This window comes from Misgurnus anguillicaudatus, chromosome 16, assembly GCF_027580225.2.
Source record: "Misgurnus anguillicaudatus chromosome 16, ASM2758022v2, whole genome shotgun sequence".
Taxonomy (NCBI): domain Eukaryota; kingdom Metazoa; phylum Chordata; class Actinopteri; order Cypriniformes; family Cobitidae; genus Misgurnus; species Misgurnus anguillicaudatus.
The window spans coordinates 21222332-21240403 of record NC_073352.2 but is presented as its reverse complement, the minus strand read 5'-3'; the positions used below and the strand labels follow the sequence as shown (position 1 = coordinate 21240403).

The following is an 18072-nucleotide window of genomic DNA, read 5'->3' as shown; positions in this document are numbered from 1 at the left end:
TAGGTTAGGGGGGCTTTCAAGTTGCACTGCATCTAGCATAAAAATATAGTTTTAATTAATACAATCATGATTGCATTTGAGAATGCAAACACACAGTGGTTGCTTCCCTCTGGCCACATACACACACACACATACACACAGGAAGTGTGGATACTGGTGGTTTGTGGTCAGTATCATATCGCTAAGTGCATTTTAGGGATGCTGTTTTACCTCGTGTCGGCCAGGAGCCTCAAAAGATAAAGGTCATCTGTGAGGTCAAAGCTGAGGTCATTCAGAATGACAAAATGTCAAGACATTAAATTATAGTGCCCACACCAAACACTGTAAATATGTGTGTGTTTGTAAAACCATGGGCAGCCCTGGGCGCACTTACAAAGGGTGTTGGTGTGTGAATTTGTGATTAGATCACCAGAAGGGTGACGTGTTTATGATGGTGCATGTGTGTAACCTGCATGCAAAACATATGGCTGTCGGACATGTTGTTTTGATAGAGACCATATGCTAGTTTTGGATGTGATGCCTTTTCTGCAGCACAACACACATTTATGTACTCTCATAGACACACACACACACTTACAGGATTACTATTCTGCTGTATCTGGGAGCAGACATCTATTCCTCCTTCACAGAGAGTAAGCTACTCTTATCTGACTAGGTCAGGGATCCACAGGCTTTGGATATATCCCAAACATTCACCTTTTATTGATTTGCCAACCAACCCAGCATCCTCCTGCCTCAAAAGTATTTTTAAACAGGAACCTTTACCAAAAATAACCTAGGTAACTATAGCTTTGCTGATATTTAATAGCCACTGAAGTATAGCAGGCCAGGATTTATTCAATCCACACAAATGCAATTTGGTTCTAAAATCTGATTTTAGATTAACTGTCCACACTGTCATAGTGCACGCAACATAATCTGATCCATTTGTTCAGTGTATTCAATACATCAGTTGCTATAAAAATGATGTCATCAGCACAAAGCCACTTACAAAACAAATGCAATAGGTAACACTTTACTTGAAGGGGTGTTCATAAGACTGACATGACACTTTTATAATCATGATATGACACATGAACATGAAGGAGACTTTATGACAACTGTCATAACATTCAATTATGTCATTTTTAATGCAAAGATGACATTGTTTGAGATGTCTTTGTTATGACAACTTTTATGACATTAACCAATACATTATAACTTGTCATGATAACTTGACATTACCAAGACAACATAACTGACCACTTTTTACCATTGATACAAATTGAATTGGCATTAAAATATCATCAAGTGTTAATACTCTGTCATATAGTTTTATAACAGCGTAATGAATATTTTTCTTGACCTCAACTACAGTGGTACAAATATAATTTTAATTTTTAATGTTTAATTTAATAATGTTATTTTTTGTTTTCTCCATGTGTTTAATAAATAAAATCAATCATTCAATATTAATATTAATAATAATTAAAATGTATACAATTATATTTTATTGCAATTGGAGAACGATTCACCTAAATTAAATAAAAACAGTACAATAATGAGTTAAGGCATGCAGTGGGTCCATATCGCTGGAAAAACATTTTGTTACATTAAATTAATTAATTTATTTAATTAAATGTTTTGTTAGTTTTTTTCTTGTATGTCAGAAAATTTTAGAACCCTCTGTGTTAGGAAGAACAAGTTCTTAGTTGTCAGTTTTTATGTATTGTGCACATACAAAAAGTGAAGTATAATCTTTTGACGTGTCTGTTGCATTTGTTAAGGTATTTAAACTGATTTGATATAGTATTAACAATTAATGACACTTAAATGACAGTTAAATGTAATGTTAACCCATAAAGCTAGGCATTTTCTTAAGTTTGATAGTTATTCTGCTATGTCATGTTTATGACAGATTTATGACAAGTTATGATGTATTGGTTTATTTCAGGTTGTCATAACAAATACAATACAAACAATGTCATCTTTGCATTCAAAATGACATAACTGAACAAATGATACTTAATGACAGTTGAAATACATGTGCATAAAATCTCCTTTATGTTTATAACGCTTGTCATGTCATGATTATGAAGGTGGCATGTCAGTCTTATGAACACCCCTTCAAGTAAACTGTTACCCTTCAATTAACTTTTCGCCTGAAATAGGGAACCAATCATAGAACGGGGAGGGGGCAGCAAGACGATGACGACATTTATGCGACACACCAATTGACTATGAGCTACGTACAGACGCATTTGATAGACATTCGTAGCACCCAATAAACGACATAGGGAACCAATCACAGAACGGGGAGGGGGCAGCAAGACGATGACGATGTCTATGCGACACACCGAATGGCTATGAGCTACGTACAGACGCATTTGATAGACATTCGTAGCGCCCAATAAATGGCTCTGGGCATTCATAAACCACACCTCAAATATAAAAAAATGAACATGTGGTTCCCAGACCACGTCTCATTCTATATGAGACTGGTCTGGTGTTAGCCAGGCTATGCTGGTGAGGAAAAAGAGGGAAAATTTTGCATAAGAAAAGCATTAGGCCTTTAAAATATATATTACAGACTAAACTAAATGACTGAGTGTAATATTGATCATTGATTAGATAAAAAATAGAAATAACAGAAAAAAATGATGAGACAAAAATTTAGATTCACATCTACTGAAAATGTGGCAACATCACAAGATGATGTCCCTTGATCTCTGAAAGGCCTTGGCAACTAAATCAAAAATTAAAATGATGTTTTGACTTCATCCACATCCAACACAGAAAAAAAACAATTGTGAAGAGCGAGCTGTTGCCTTATTCATTTCAGCATAAAGCTGGGCTGAGTTTCATTGTGCTGTTGTTGTTAAGGGTAATGTTTTCAAACCCATCCTAGTATTTCTGCCTATAAGTGCATTCATGCGGATAGGTTGTGACCTTTTTGATTGTTTCTTCTTCTCATTGGGATACATTCATTTTCAGAACTGGAATATTGTTTTGTTTGCTGCATTATTTTGTGATGTCTGTGTTGTTTTTCTGTTCTTGTTCTCTTTCTCTCTCTCCCTCCACTGTAACATCATTTCATGCTCCAAATTCGCCATCATTATCTGAGAAAATGTAAAGACCAAAAAGCAGCGTCGCTTTCATTTAGGACTTTTTCTCTCCAGACTGAACACAACTGAGTTCTGCATTTGATCTGTGTGGCGATTATTAGCTTGTGAAGATAAAAACTTCAGGAGTAGGAGATAACTTAGATCTACCGTCATTTCACATATTGTTCACGTAGTAAAATGACTTGCTGCATTTAACAGAGTTAATATCAGCTAAATCTAATAACGCCTTGGGCAAGTATTTTTGTGTTCTTGTCACATGCTAAAATAAGATAATAGAAAAATAGTCAAATATTTCCAAAGGACATCATAATGCATGTCTTTTAGGGAGAGTAAAAAGTTAAACCGAGTGAAAATTGAAGTGAAATGAAACTAAAGATTATCTCAAATGCCTGATTTATTGTTTTTCAATAAATACTGCTTTCTCTTGAAACCTTTCTCATAGGGGCACATAAGTTATAAATCAATGTTCGAGTTACAATATAGCTCTCTATGTTCTCTCTTTCTTCGTGCTCTGGGGACTGGATTGAGCTATTGCAAGGTTGGTCAGGGAAAATATAGATTTGTGTCAGTATGTTATTGTTCTGGCTTGAACCCTAGGTTGCTCCAGTACAGAGTTTGAGATAGCGGGCTTGATGAAATCTTAATTAAGACCAGCATTATTAAAGCTTAAATAAACACCAGCTTGTACTTATTACTTTCTTTAACCTCTACAGTTTACAATATACATGCAACATGACTTGCTTAGGAATCTAAAACATCCCAGGACCCCCGTATAGATATCGGACGCCCACCTTATAAGGGGATAACTGATGTTATCTTCAAAGGAAAGAGTCAAGACACTGGCCCAAAGAAGCCTCATATGCATTGTATCTCTATTCCTTTATTCTCCTTCAACAAGAAAAAGCAGGAATCGGGGGCTTTCAATATTTAAGGTAAAATATAGGAAATATGTGAGTGCTGCCAAGCTTGTTTGATTCATTATTAAAAGCAAACCATTTTTTTCTCTGCTACTGATAGTGGGCAAAGCTCCGAGCTTTAATTCTCTTGCAATGCAGATTAGAAGATGAAAAACTGAACGAGAGACAAAATGAAAGAGAGGGCACAATGCCATTAATACTTTCTTTTTTTGTACTTCAACTAGTTCCTGTCTCTTGACAGTAAGTGAGGAGCTACAGTACTGTTGTGGATGGAAGAACTTCTGTTTAAGTTCTCAGCTCACCATTATTTTCATTAAAATGCATTTTTGTGAAGGTTTCCATGTAATGAAGTTTTGTATTTTATTGTATCTCTACCCAGCCTCACAAAATTATGTACCTATAGTCACATAATTTTTTGATTCTTTTTTGTGATACTGGTTACAAATTTCCCCTTATTTGGTGATCGTATCACAAATTTCTGTTTATGCGTCATTGTCACGTATTGGTTCCCCAACTGTTTTGTCCTATTTTCGCTTTGTTTTAGGGTTAGATTTTGTGTTTGCGTTAGGATGTCACTTTAACCTGATGAGGATCACTGTGCCGTACACGGCAAACCCCCTCCCTTGCACATGAGGCTGCATAAACGTCATTGTAACTTTGAAGCATTAAATCTTTAAAATATACGGTCATGCGGCACATCGTTTGAAAGCTTAGACTCTCAGGATTCCATTAAGGGCAGTCATAAAACTGTAATCTAGTTGTTAGTTACCTGAACCGGGTGGCGCCAATTTAGGATATTTTCTTACCTTCAAGATCTTCCCTTTATCCGCTTCGGTGAAATTGTCCAAAACAAATTGTTCATAAATCCCCAAAAGTCCAAGGAAATGGAATATTCAACCCTTTAAATCCAAAACAATTTGTTCACCTCACAATCTTGACGTTTCCGAATTACGATATAAATACTGTATACAATTAGTTCACTACAGGACATTCGTTCGAATCTCACTTTTCATTCACGATTTATAATGATATATTTGGATGTCACGTTTATTGTGCAATGTCTGAGGAACAAATACGCCCCCTTGTGGAATTTCAGCCGTTCCATGAGATGCTACGTATTGGTTTATACAATTTTTTCTGATTTCTTTTAGGGTTAGAGTTGGGTTTGGGTGAGGATGGAATTTTATGTAAATCTAACCCTAAACCAAAGAGACAATGGTAAGAAAATAGGACAAACAGTTGAGTAACCAATACGTGACAATGACACATAAACAAAAATTTAGAATCAAAAATTTTGTAACTATAGGTACGTAGTTTTGTGTGACTGGGCTGTGTATCTTGAGGGTATCCCCTGTGATAAATGTTATTTTAGCTTTGGCGAGTTCAAATGCTAACATTAAGTCGATTAAATGTTCAAGTTTCTTTCGACTAATGAAACTCGACACAACTCGCCCTGTTCTTTCTCTTTTGCTTTGCTAATAAACTGCTTCCACTTCAACAGAAGATACGCCATCTGTTTCTGCTCTACCCTTGTACCACTTCTTACTGTGGTCCCTCACTGTTGTTTATTTAATTTGTTTTGTCTGACCACACCTCATATGCTTCATTAACTCATCATTTCTTTCAAACGCTCTTTCAATGAAGAATTAAACATTTTGCTTCGATTTTAAACAAAATTTCACAGCTAGCTTACTGGAAATGGATTTGATTTGATTATTGCCTGACTTCTGAACTTTGAGAATACACTCTTTTCCAGCCTTTTATCACTTAATTTTTTTGTCATTTAATAAGTTTTGTCAAAGATATTTGGAAGACTATCCATTAACATGTTGAAGGTACCATAGCATGATGTTCGCTGGCTACCCCTCACACTATACTGAGGGCACGACATTATTATGCAGGATTCCCTCAGCTTGGCTTTCAGATTTTTCCAAATAGGGCTAAAAAAGGTAAGAGGGATGCATGAAAAAAGAAGTGAATGTGATTTAACAACTTCTACTCTGGACTTGCAGAGTGCTTCTGGGAAAAAACAAAACTCTGATACCACTGACAAAGCCATGGAGAGTTGCTAACAAGCAAATGGAGCACACATACAACTCTCAGACACTATTTGCAACAGCGCACCTGGCCAAGTGAGACTTCACCAGCCAGTTGCACAGCAGGAAAAAAACAAACAAAAATAAATGCTATTTCTTAGCTTGCCGTCCTCTGCTTTAGGAACCAAAAGGATAGAGCTTTGATTTTAAATGTAAATCAATTCTGTTTCTCCTCTGGAAGGAAGCCCTGGAAATCAAATACAGTGGCTCACTAGCCTGCTGATAAAGGCCAGGATTGAGCATAAGTATACATTTTATAAGACCTTAAAGGGGGTGTGCGGTAAGCAGCATTCAGCCCTGACAGTGTTGAACTAATGTTATTTTACAAAGCCAAAGAGTGTAACCAATGGAAAGAGAGGTCAATCTCATTTAAAAGTCAGGTACAGTAAACATGGGTCACAAAAGGAACAGGCTATTATAACATCAGAATATATTTCAGTGTAGTATATATTCAGATACTGAAATCTATAAACTGTATTTAATATGCGCATATGTGCCTAATATATAATGTATGCAAAAATATGGCAACTTGACATGGCTTTTAGGGTCAAAACATAGTGACCCTAACATGGTTTCAAACTAGGCATTTGAAACCAACATATGAAAACATTGCAAGAGAAGTCAAGCGTGAAACTGAGCACTTGTGACAAATGTCCTATGTGACAACTAGCCCCGGTCGCTCTTGACGGTAAAAGAAAAGATTGCAGTGATGGAAAGACAATAGACATGAATCACAAACTACAGATTTGCTTTGTGAAGGACATGTCAGTATGACATCTGGGTACAGTAAGTGCATATGTGTGTGTGTGTACTCATTATTGTCTGCGTCTGTATGCAGAGAGTGTTGTTGAGTGTGAAAACTTTGAAGGCCAGTGTGTGGATCTGACCGCTGTGCTGCTAATTAACTAGGACAATACTTCTTCAGAACACACACTGGGATTTATCTCCACGATACACATCTTTACACACAACACACACATGCACACAAACACACACTCGCCCACAGAGACATCTACCACAGAGGAGCAAAGTGTCCCCTGATAGCACACACACACACGCATACTTTACACACGCATACTGCACACATACACGCACACACACACACACGCTGTGAGAGTTCACCCACAGAGACATCCACCACAGAGGAGCAAAGTGTCCCCTGATAGCACACACACACACATACTGTACACACACTGCACTCACTTCGAATGGTAACAATCAAAAAGTGAAAGCTTAAAAATGTGGAGTCATCAGTTATTTTATTCTTTAAAAAGTCAAACTAAATTTATGAATACACAAACAACAAACAAATAAGTTCTTGTCTTCTAGCAGTGGGGCCGTCAATATGATAGATTAAACTTTAAATTTAAAACACACTAAAACTTAAAGTAGTCCTGCTTCAATACAAATAAGCAAAAATATGAAGTGCATGACTGTTTCCATATGCAACTTTTGTAATTATGCATGATTTAGTGATATGTTTAAAACTAAAGACCCATGGCTATTCATGAAAGGGCACGCTCTTCTGACTGAATATTGCATTTGTCCGCCCAATTTCAATGTTTTTATAAGGTACCGATTTCTATTTGTGACCTCTATGAATTATATACTGTTTTTGACAGAAAAGAGAAGAATACAGGCCTTTTATCAACACATTTAGGCAGAAAGCAGAACTATTTTCAGCTGAAATTGAATTTGTACTGTGACATTTTGAAATGAGACTTTGGTGTATACAGACGCTGAGACCAAAATTTAAAGATGTCTAGTGACTGGTCTGTGCAGGCTTTTTGGTGTGCCCACATCCCCTGTGCTCAAAAATAATAAAGGGCCAGGGTTTCAGTGGCACTCTCATGCCAGCTAAGGCCATGCCAGAGCAAGGCGGCCTAACTGGGGCAGAAACACATTTGCCCTGTGGCTCACCAGAAACGTCGTCCAAAGATAACACGCCTACACAGAAAGCACACAAAATCCTCCACACTCATCCAAAAACAACTAGGGGTGTAAAAAATAATGTGGTTGTGAGTGTGTGTTTATATGACAAATACACATATATTACCTGAAAAAAAAGTGGTAGCGGTCCCATTCAGCTAAAATGATGAATGCATAAAAAAATTTTATTTAAGAGGCTGTTTACACTTGGCATTAACATGCGTTTTCATCAATCGGATCACAAGTGGATCCACGACCACTTTCAACCACATCCAGAGGTAGTCGAAACCACTTTCGAACGGATCGCTTTGGAGTTGCGGAACGCACATGTGGTTGAATGCGTTGGAACAGCCACACGCGACCGCCTTCTCTCCGCCCATTTATCTAATCTGAGGTATTAAACACAAGTTTTATGTCTTTTTTGACTTCTGTCATGAACATACGGTGAACAGCACTATTTTTAGCCTTTCATTGATAAAACTAAGCGGCTGATCTCCGCAGTTTCATTTTGAAAGCGTGTGAAAGTTGCGCGATCCGATTTCATCAATTGCGCCGAAAATTCAGAGAATGCTCTTACATACACACGTACAAAACTCTGTGCGGCATGTTTACTTGCTAAACAAGCAGTGGACTCCGACATAATATTAGCTTGCGTCCATATAAACTCATCATTACTCCCACTCAGGTTTGAATGACAGCAGAGAGACTCGCCCACCGTCTCACAGACCACCCCCTCACAGTATTCAGCACAGAAGTGGTCGAAAGTGGACAAAAGAGACGGATTTAAATACCAGGTGTAAACGTAATGTGTCTCTCTCGTCCACTTGTGATCCGATCGATGAAAACACATTTTAATACCAAGTGTAAACATCCCCTGAGAAACACTTTTTGGCATTTTTTTGTGTTCCTATAGCTTCATTTATAGAGCAGTGCACAAGCAATGCATAGGTCATGGGTTTAATTCCCAAAGAATGCATATACAAAAAATGTATGAATGCACTGTTGCTTTGGATAAAAGTATTTGTCAAATGAATTCATGCAAATCAAATTAAGAGCAAATTGGCCCATGCTAACCAACCAAACCTGACCTCCGGTCTAGATACACATTTTTGAGTAAAAACTTCCTAAGCTTTAAACTCGGCTGTACAACAACACTTCCAGCACCAGCGTGAGCCGCCGCTCCCGATGTCTGAGTGCTATAACAGGGCAGCTCAGTAATAGTCTCTCCTCTGACCCACATGAGGCTAGAACAACATAACACAGACGAGAGACAAACAACAGCTAATCCTCTCCGTACACAACAGCACTGCAACGGAGCCCATTAATAAGAGAGGATTAGCCAATGCTAACGCTAACGAGCGTCCTCACCACAGGAGCACATTTCCTCTAGATAAGATATCTGTTTATCTACCCTCATCCCGTACCCCATCAGCCGCTCTTTTACCCAGCGCTGTAAAATCAGAGGACTGAGGCGATGGTGGAAAATAAGGTTTTAAGATGCATGAACAAAGAAATGGTAGCGTTTCTGAAGATTATTACAAGTCTGTGACATCTCGTATAAGTTTCTGTCTTAAGTTATGTGGTACCATATTGAGCTCACAGTCTATTTTTTCCTCTAGATTTAAATAAAGTTTCATTGAATATATGCCAATACATTGAATTCAGATATAATTTGACCATAGTTAATTTTAAGTCAAGTTTGCATACATGACAGAAACTAGAGAGGAGGAGAGCAACAGAAAGTAATTTGGAAAACAGTAAAGGTGGAGGTAAAGAGATTGGATTATGTTGTGAACTGGCGCTGTCAGGCTTGGCTAGGTTGGCACAGAAACGCGGCACTATAATATGCGCCCTCTGTTTGCCCAGCGCTGGGCCAGCATTGTGCCAGTGCGAACGGTCAAGCCAAAACCGGCCCGCAAAACACTAAAGACCTCACTAATGGGATTCTCTATACGGAGGCACGCGTCCTCAGCAAGCTCGAGCAGTTCAATGTGATACGGTTGCATAAGGACCCCGCGGGCATGTATAGGCCTGAGAATAGCATGTCCATGTCCGTGTACAGTAGCTGAAACTAGAACACATCTGTGCTGGAGGTGTTATAAATGCGCTGCGTGTGTGTTTGTGCGTGCTGATTGATTGTATGGTATCAAGTAAATGCCCTGTTTAGCCAAACACTACCTCACACCATCTGTCCAAGCGCATGCACAGTCTGTTCATTTAGATATAGCCCTTAAGACAAACATACGAATGGAGACATGCGCATACACACGTGCATTGTCTAGCACTGCAATACATCTCATGCATTTTAAGCGCAAACTGAAAAAAATGGCGAATGCCTCGTTTTATAATAAAAAAAACATTATGAGTTCCATTTGGGACGTCATCTTGCTGTTCATACTGTAGTATGCATATTGCATGCCACATCATTAGGGACACAACTTTAATGTTCAGTCAAGCCTGCTTATTCCGACAAAATGTGTGCTCACTGGCTGTGTATGCATGTCTCTTGCCACAGGGCAGCAGCTGGCATGTCAAACGGGAATTCGGAGGCATAAGTCAAGCTCTACTGCCCTGTTTGTTTGCTTACAGTGTGGGCTGATTGAACATCTATCTAGAACATATGATCTATTCCTTTGACATCATTCAGTACAGAACACACACGCACACACCTTTTGGTACAGTTAAAACTGATTAGGGCTGCGGGGCATCAGGGAATGTCATTGTTTTCTTGTTAAGATGACAAATGCATGATACACTTTCTTCTGAGGGAAACCGAATGAGAGGCTTGGACTGGATCCATTTTAGCATTGTCTTTGGATGAGCTGTACCTCTTGTGGACAGTGTTATTTATCATGGTGTTAATTAGGCCTGCAAGTTAGGATTTAATTAAATTCAGTGGTGCCTTCAATGTAAAATGTCTTCAGTCGCTCTCTAAACTAACTATCTGACATCATTGCTGTCTCTTATAGCACACACACACAAACACACACAAACACACACATTCATTCAGTGACACATACAGTAAGTGTGTGTCTGAGGTGTGAGTAGAAAAACAAAAACACATTTCTTTCATCCCATCATCAAGCTCTTCCAGCGAGGGCCCGAATTAGAACGTGAAAATAGAGTTGCACATTCTCTAGGATGTGTTTTGTGACTACTGCCACTAGTACTGCCACTCAACACAAACACGTTTACTTTTCTACTATGGTGGGGATGTTTTATTGACTATTTTTATAATTAGACAATGCTATTTTTAGTTCCCTATCCTTAAACATTATCACAAGACAAATCGATCTGCATCTTTAGATTTTCATTAAGATATCGTTTAGAATGTTTGTTAAATGGAAACTCCACTTTTTTTTAAATATGTTCTCATTTTTAGCTCCACTACAGTTAAAAGTTTGATTTTATTACCGTTTTGGAATCCATTTAGCTGATCTCCGGGTCTGGCGCTACCACTTTTAGCATAGCTTAGCACAATCCATAGAATCTGATTAGACCGTTAGCATCACACTCAGAAATAATTAAAGAGTTTCGATATTTTTCCTATTGCTGTAACATGGCTGCAGGTGGCGCAATGATATTACGCAGCAGCCGAAAATAGTCCCCTTAGTATCTTTCAATAGCAGGGGACTATTTTTGCGCACTGTGTAATATCATTGCGCCTCCTGCAGCCATGTTACAGCAGCAAAGTCCTTGATTATTACGCCAGAATGAGAGTATAGCTCCTAGTCATATCGGCCTAGAAAATGGCAACTTTTAATTTTCCGTCGGTCTTAGTACACAATCTAACTACAGAAGAGTCAAGTTTGAAATAGGAAAAATATCGAAACTCTTTGGTTATTTTTGAGCGTGATGCTAATGGTCTAATCAGATTCAATGGATTGTGCTAAGCTATGCTAAAAGTGGTAACCTCAGACCCGGAGATCGGCTGAATAGACTCCAAAACGGTAAGAATGAAATGTTTGACTCTGGGGGAGCTGGAAAATAGGCATATTTTCAAAAAAGTGGAGTGTCCCTTTAAGCTATTTTCCTCACAAAGGCTGTTGGCGGATTACTATCCACCTTAAAGGGACATTTGGTTTAGGATATCACAATAGGCGAAACCTGACACACACACACACAGGCAAACACCCTTATTCCCTACTTCTCCAAATGATTCACTCAATATTGTTTTGAGCCCGAAGAGAAAAGGCTAACGGTAATAATAGCACTGCCGATTATCCTGCAGAATATAAATGTCACAATCTTGACCACCTTGGGTACGGACATGCAAATGTTTGCAGTGTTGTTCCTCTGTTGGAATTGTCTGTGAGAACGAAATAAGATATTGTTGATCGCTGCTATGACTCAAAATAAGAAAGGAAGAAAAATATAGAGTATGTGATCCTACCTGTGAAAAGAAATTTTTTATGATTTACTGTTTTCAACCAAATCATAATAAACATTTTGTGAAAATATAACCTTGAAATTTTAAGTACTCACAGACTATGACAAAAACTAAAAACAAGAAAAAAAGATGTTCCTAATCTCAAAATTAGGATTATAAAACATTATCCTATATTTTACCATATGTCATCAGTACTTTTATTTAAGGGCTCAGTGTTGATTCAAAAGCAGCTGCAATCATGCAGTGAAACTACAGACACAGCAACCGGGTGTTGATAAGTCAATTTATTGTACTAAAAATGGCTGATTACAAAGTACATTCACATGAACAGCACTTTCTGCTAGACTGTCTGCCTAGCTGACAGAATCTCTATCACTGGCTTAATGTAAGTAAATGACCCATGACATTAATCTAGCCTCCCCTCTATTGTTATTGTAATCACTGTCTCAGACACACAGAGAAGAAAAATTCCATATTTGATCATAAGATATGTCTTCACATTACAGACATACTGTCAGGTAAATGTGCCATATATTTATATTCGATAAACATCATTTGATATCAGCTACTTACATATATACACGTGCTCCTCACGTACAGATGCGGGAACATCAATGACTACAATATTCACATCAACACCTCCTCGGTTCAAAAGCAAATGTGTATTTGGTCTGTGCGTTACACTGTGGCACAGTCATTGACTGGCGTGAGGCGAAGAGGTCAATGCTTTTACAAAGAAAGAGAGAGAGAGAGGCAGGAAATGGAGTCTGTTAGTCAACCAATCTAATTAAGAACCGACTGAAACTCTATGGCACTGAGCTTCATTTGGGTCCGTGAGCTCGCGCATCTGCAGACGCCAAAATATGAGATAATGTTCTCATTTAAGGATAATTTTCATCTTGCCTCTTTTCACTTAGAGTCTTTTGGAGGGGATACAAGAATGAAAAAAGTGCAAAGTGTTGATTTGATACAGGCTGCAATGCAGTCTTATCTAATTTTTATATATATATAATTTTATATTTAATATACCCTTCTTTAAATTGAGTGATATGAGTATGACTCATAGAAGTTATGGTAGACAAATACTGCCACTGTGTTTGTTAAGAGGTCAAAGTGCATTAAAGAGCACATATGGTGTAAAATCCACTTTTACAAGGAGATTGGACATAAATTAGTGTTGGCAGTGTGTGAACACAACAACAACCTTACAATGAAAAAATCCACCCACTCCTTTTTTAATCCCCATTAAATCAATGTAAGACATGCTGTTTTGATTATTTTGTTAATGTGACATCACACTGATAAATTCCCGCCCATGGTCACTGACTGACTGGTTAATTTTAACCAAAAAGCTTTTTAAATGTGTTTCTTAGCATGATGTAGCACTAATACGGCTAAATATACTATAGTCTCAGACTGTGTTCACAGGAATCAGGTCTATTGTTAACCGAAAGTGCTTACTGCCTGTTGGTTAGGGAGTGAGGGCAGTAGCTTATTTGCATTTAAAGGGACATTCCACTCCTTGGGAAAATATGCTCATTTTCCAGCTCCCCTACAGTTAAACATTTGATTCTTACCTTCCTGGAATCCATTCGGCTGATTTCTAGCTCTGCCGCTAGCACTTTTAGCATAGCTTAGCACAATCCAAGGAATCTGACCAGACCATTAGCATTGCGTCCAAAAATAACCAAAGAGTTTCGATATTTTACCTATTTAAAACTTGACTCTTCTGTAGTTACATTGTGTACTAAGACCAACAGAAAATCAAAAGCTGTGATTTTCCAGGCAGATATGGCCAGGAACCACACTCTCAAACCGGCGCAACAACCACGGACCCCGCAGCTGCAACATGGCCGCAGCAGGTGCAATGACACCACGCACTGCCTGAAAATAGTCCCCTGCTATTGAAAGATACTAAGGGGACTATTTTCGGGCAGTGCGTAATATCACTACGACTGCTGCAGCCATTTTACAGCAGCAAAGTCCTTGATTATTACCCCAAAATAAGGGTATAGTTCCTAGCCATATCTGCCTAGAAAAGCGCAACTTTTAATTTTCTGTTGGCCTTAGTACACGATGTAACTACAAGAGTCAAGTTTCAAAGAGGAAACACATCGAAACTCTTTGGCTACTTCTGGACGCAATGCCAATGGTCCAATAAGATTCCATGGATTGCGCCAAGCCACGCAAAAAGTGGTAGCGCCAGACCCGGAGACCAGCTGAACGGATTCCAAAACGGCAAAAACCAAACGCTTCACTCCAGGGGAGCTGGAAAACCAGCACACTCTCAAAAAAGTGGAATGTCCCTTTAAAGGTACACATGAAAACAGCATAATTTTCTCCCACCCAAATAGGGACATTTTAGACATGCTATAACAAATAATATGGGGGTATTTTGAGCTGAAACTTAACAGACACATTCTAGGCTTGCCTGAGACTTATATTACATCTTGTAAAAATGGGCATAATATGTGCCCTTTAAAGAGGAGCTATTAAGTACTCTGGTGATTTTTCTTTTTTTAGAGAAGTGAATGGGTCAGGTTGTGGTACAGAGAGGGAGACAAAAAGAAAAAGAAATATAAAGGAGAGGGTGGACAGGAAAGTAGAGAAAATTAAAAGAGGCAGACAGAAAAGACATACCTACCAAACCGGGATGATTACAATGTTAGTAAGACTCCGACTGAGTTCAAAAGGGATAGGAGGAGATGGAAAGGTACTAGTCCATACAAAAGTGTTCAGAGCAAAGGGAAGAAATGCACAGTTGAGTAGAAGCGAAAGCGAAGATATCCTAAATCCATTAGTTAGAGTAGATCCACAGATGAGAGACATCCACTCCCAAAAAGCTAAGGAAAAATAAAAACGGCAGGTTGGGTTGACAAACATCAGCGAAAAGACGCCCACGTCCACAATTTTCAGTCTGCTTTTCCGCTCCCGAGTTTGTCCATTTGGTTTTCTCATTGCTTATGTGCGACAAAAAAAAGGAAGTTTTATATATATTTCAGAGATGAGGAGATATGTGTTATCGCAATCTTTGACAAGAGGCAAGCTCTGTCCTACTTCAGCAGAGCAAAAAGCAAAAAAGTACGCTTAGGAGAAAAACGTTTTGGAAAAAGAAGTTTAAGGCAGTCTTTTTTGGCCGGCCCCCTTCTCTCGGTCAACGCCCGTTACTGCACCTACAAGAGGATAGATACGACTTACTACTCACGTACTGGAACGCAATACATTCCATGCAAAATATCTCTTTGATAAAGTAAATAAGGAATCATAGTGCAATTAAAGGATTAGTTGACCCAAAACTTCACTCACGCTCATCGCATCCAAAGCCATATGAGTCTCTTTCTTTCATGGAACACAAACAGAAACATTTCGAAAAAATTGTACTGGTTGCATTTTTTCTATACAAATTACAGTGAATAGAAAGGCTTCAAGCATAAATAAAGTGGTCCATATACTATAATCCACGTCTTTCCATAGCTTCGAGAAATCATTACTCACATTTACTGTAATTGCATGGAAAAGAGCGACCAGCACAATTCTTTAAAATCTCTTCTTTTGTGATCCTTGGACGAAAAAGTCATATGGGTTCAGCATGACATGAGAGTCAACACATAATGACAGAATTGCCATTTTTTGGGTGAACTTTTCCTTTAAAACATATCTTTGAACGAATATGAGTAAACAACATAAGAGCAAGGGGGCAAGACCAAAAACCTGCTCTATCCTTTCACAATTTAGGATTAGAGCTTTATTTTTAGTTCATTATTTTGCTCAGTATTTTTTCAGTTTTAAAACAATACATCTCTTTCAGATTATGCACACACAGTATGTTCAAAACTTTCAAAAGTAAACAGTGTTACTGCAAAGTTAATTTAGAAATGATGTGAACAAACCTGCTCCCCTTAGACCACACTTATACAGTGCTGCACAGATGGCTATGTTGTTGGTTGCTTTTGTGCTGTTGTCCATTGTAATCAACAGCACCATAGCCCAAATGTGTCCAGGGAAAAAAAATGAAAAAGTCTCCAAAATGTTTCCATGTTGTCCAAAATACCATTGCCAGGATAGTGCTGTTTCATCTTGTTGCGATACACCTGTTGTTACACAAATAGAGCAAGAACAACTACAATATTTTTCCACTACCATTCATGCTGGTCCACGCTGCTTTTATAGCCGACGGCTGATCCAGAGGTCTCTTACAATGTTAGGACACAGACTCCGCACACAGTAGGCACAGCTTGCCTACCGGGTGCAGATCAGCAGGAGAAATGCAACTGACATTTCATCTCATCAGTAGGCAATGAGGCACTGCACGGTAACAGTTTCAGCCACTGCCTCACTGTACCCACTGACACAAACACCAGCTGCTGCAATCTGTCCAGAGACCAGTGCTCGCCTTACGGATTCCCTGTGTCACTAATACAGACACATACTTTTTATCACTGCATTAAATGCAATGCGTTGGCTTTGTATTCAGGCCTGCTTGTTTGCTGAGCCATCGTTTCAGATGCGCAGGTGTTAGGTTTGGAAATTATGCGTATGTCACTTTTATAGATTGTGTGAGATGTTTTTAGGCTTTTATATTAAAGTAAACTGTGTTATGTTTGTGCCCCTAGTGGCACCACATGGAATTGCAACAACCACTAGGAGTAGTTCTGCTTTATACCCAAACTGTGTTGACTGTGTTGAGCAGCTTAAACAAACACATATTTTGACAGCCGTCATTTCACCATCTAGCTTAAAGGAATATTCCATTTTCTTAAAAGAAAAATCCAGATAGTTTACTCACCACCATGTCATCCAAAATGTTGATGTCTTTCTGCATTGCAGAATTTTTCTAATTTTAATTGACTTTAACACTTAACATTTTTTTCAACGGAGTTTCAAAGGACTATAAACAATCCCAAACGAGGCATAATGGTCTTATCTAGCGAAACGATTGTCATTTTTGACAAGAAAAATAAAAAATATATACTTTTAAACCACAACTTTTTGTCCGGGTCCGGTCCAGCGCGACCTAATGTAAATGCGTAGTGACGTATGGAGGTCACGTGTTACATATATAAAACGCACATTTGCGGACCATTGCGGACAAACTGCCACAAAGACCTTAATTATTATCAGTTGACATACAACAACGTAGGAACGGTCCTCTTTCAAGACGCTTGTAAACACTGGGGCGGAGTTTCGCGTTCGTCCTCTGTGACCTCTTGATGTCCTGACGTATTGCGGTGACGTAGTGGGGTCAGCTGGCGCATCACGACCGGATCTACACGACGAGAAGTTGTGCTTTAAAAGTGTATATTTGTTTTGTTTTTTATTGTCAAAAATGACAATCGTTTTGCTAGATAAGACCCTTATGCCTCGTTTGGGATTGTTTATAGTCCTTTGAAACTCCGTTGAAAAAAACTGTTAAGTGTTGAGTTAAGTATTAAATGTTGGGTTCTATTAAAGTCCATTAAAATTAGAAAAATCCTGCAATGTTTTCTTCTCGACTGAACGGGGAGGGACATCGGCATTTTGGATGACATGGTGGTGAGTAGATTATCTGGATTTTTCTTTTAAGAAAATGGACTAATCCTTTAACTATAGACCCAATATAGTCTGGCTATGAGTAACACAGTTCTTGCCAAAATAAA

The 18072-nt window shown here is 38.5% G+C and overlaps 1 protein-coding gene across 6 annotated transcripts in view; it reads right to left on the bottom strand.

Annotated features, from left to right (window-relative positions):
- pcdh1b (protocadherin 1b) overlaps positions 1-18072 on the bottom strand; it is a 188809-nt gene that overhangs the window by 13064 nt on the left and 157673 nt on the right. Inside the window, exon 5 of one of the 6 annotated variants that reach the window (XR_012357973.1) lies at positions 15081-15609. The exons of 4 other annotated variants lie outside the window; for them this stretch is intronic. Coding sequence is in view for 1 of the 2 variants with exons in the window: in XM_073854339.1 (XP_073710440.1) it covers positions 15554-15609 (56 nt within the window). In the remaining variant the exon portion in view is untranslated. Of the gene's footprint in view, positions 1-15076; positions 15610-18072 lie in introns of those variants that run through there. One more of the 6 variants, XM_073854339.1, reaches the window with a different exon arrangement.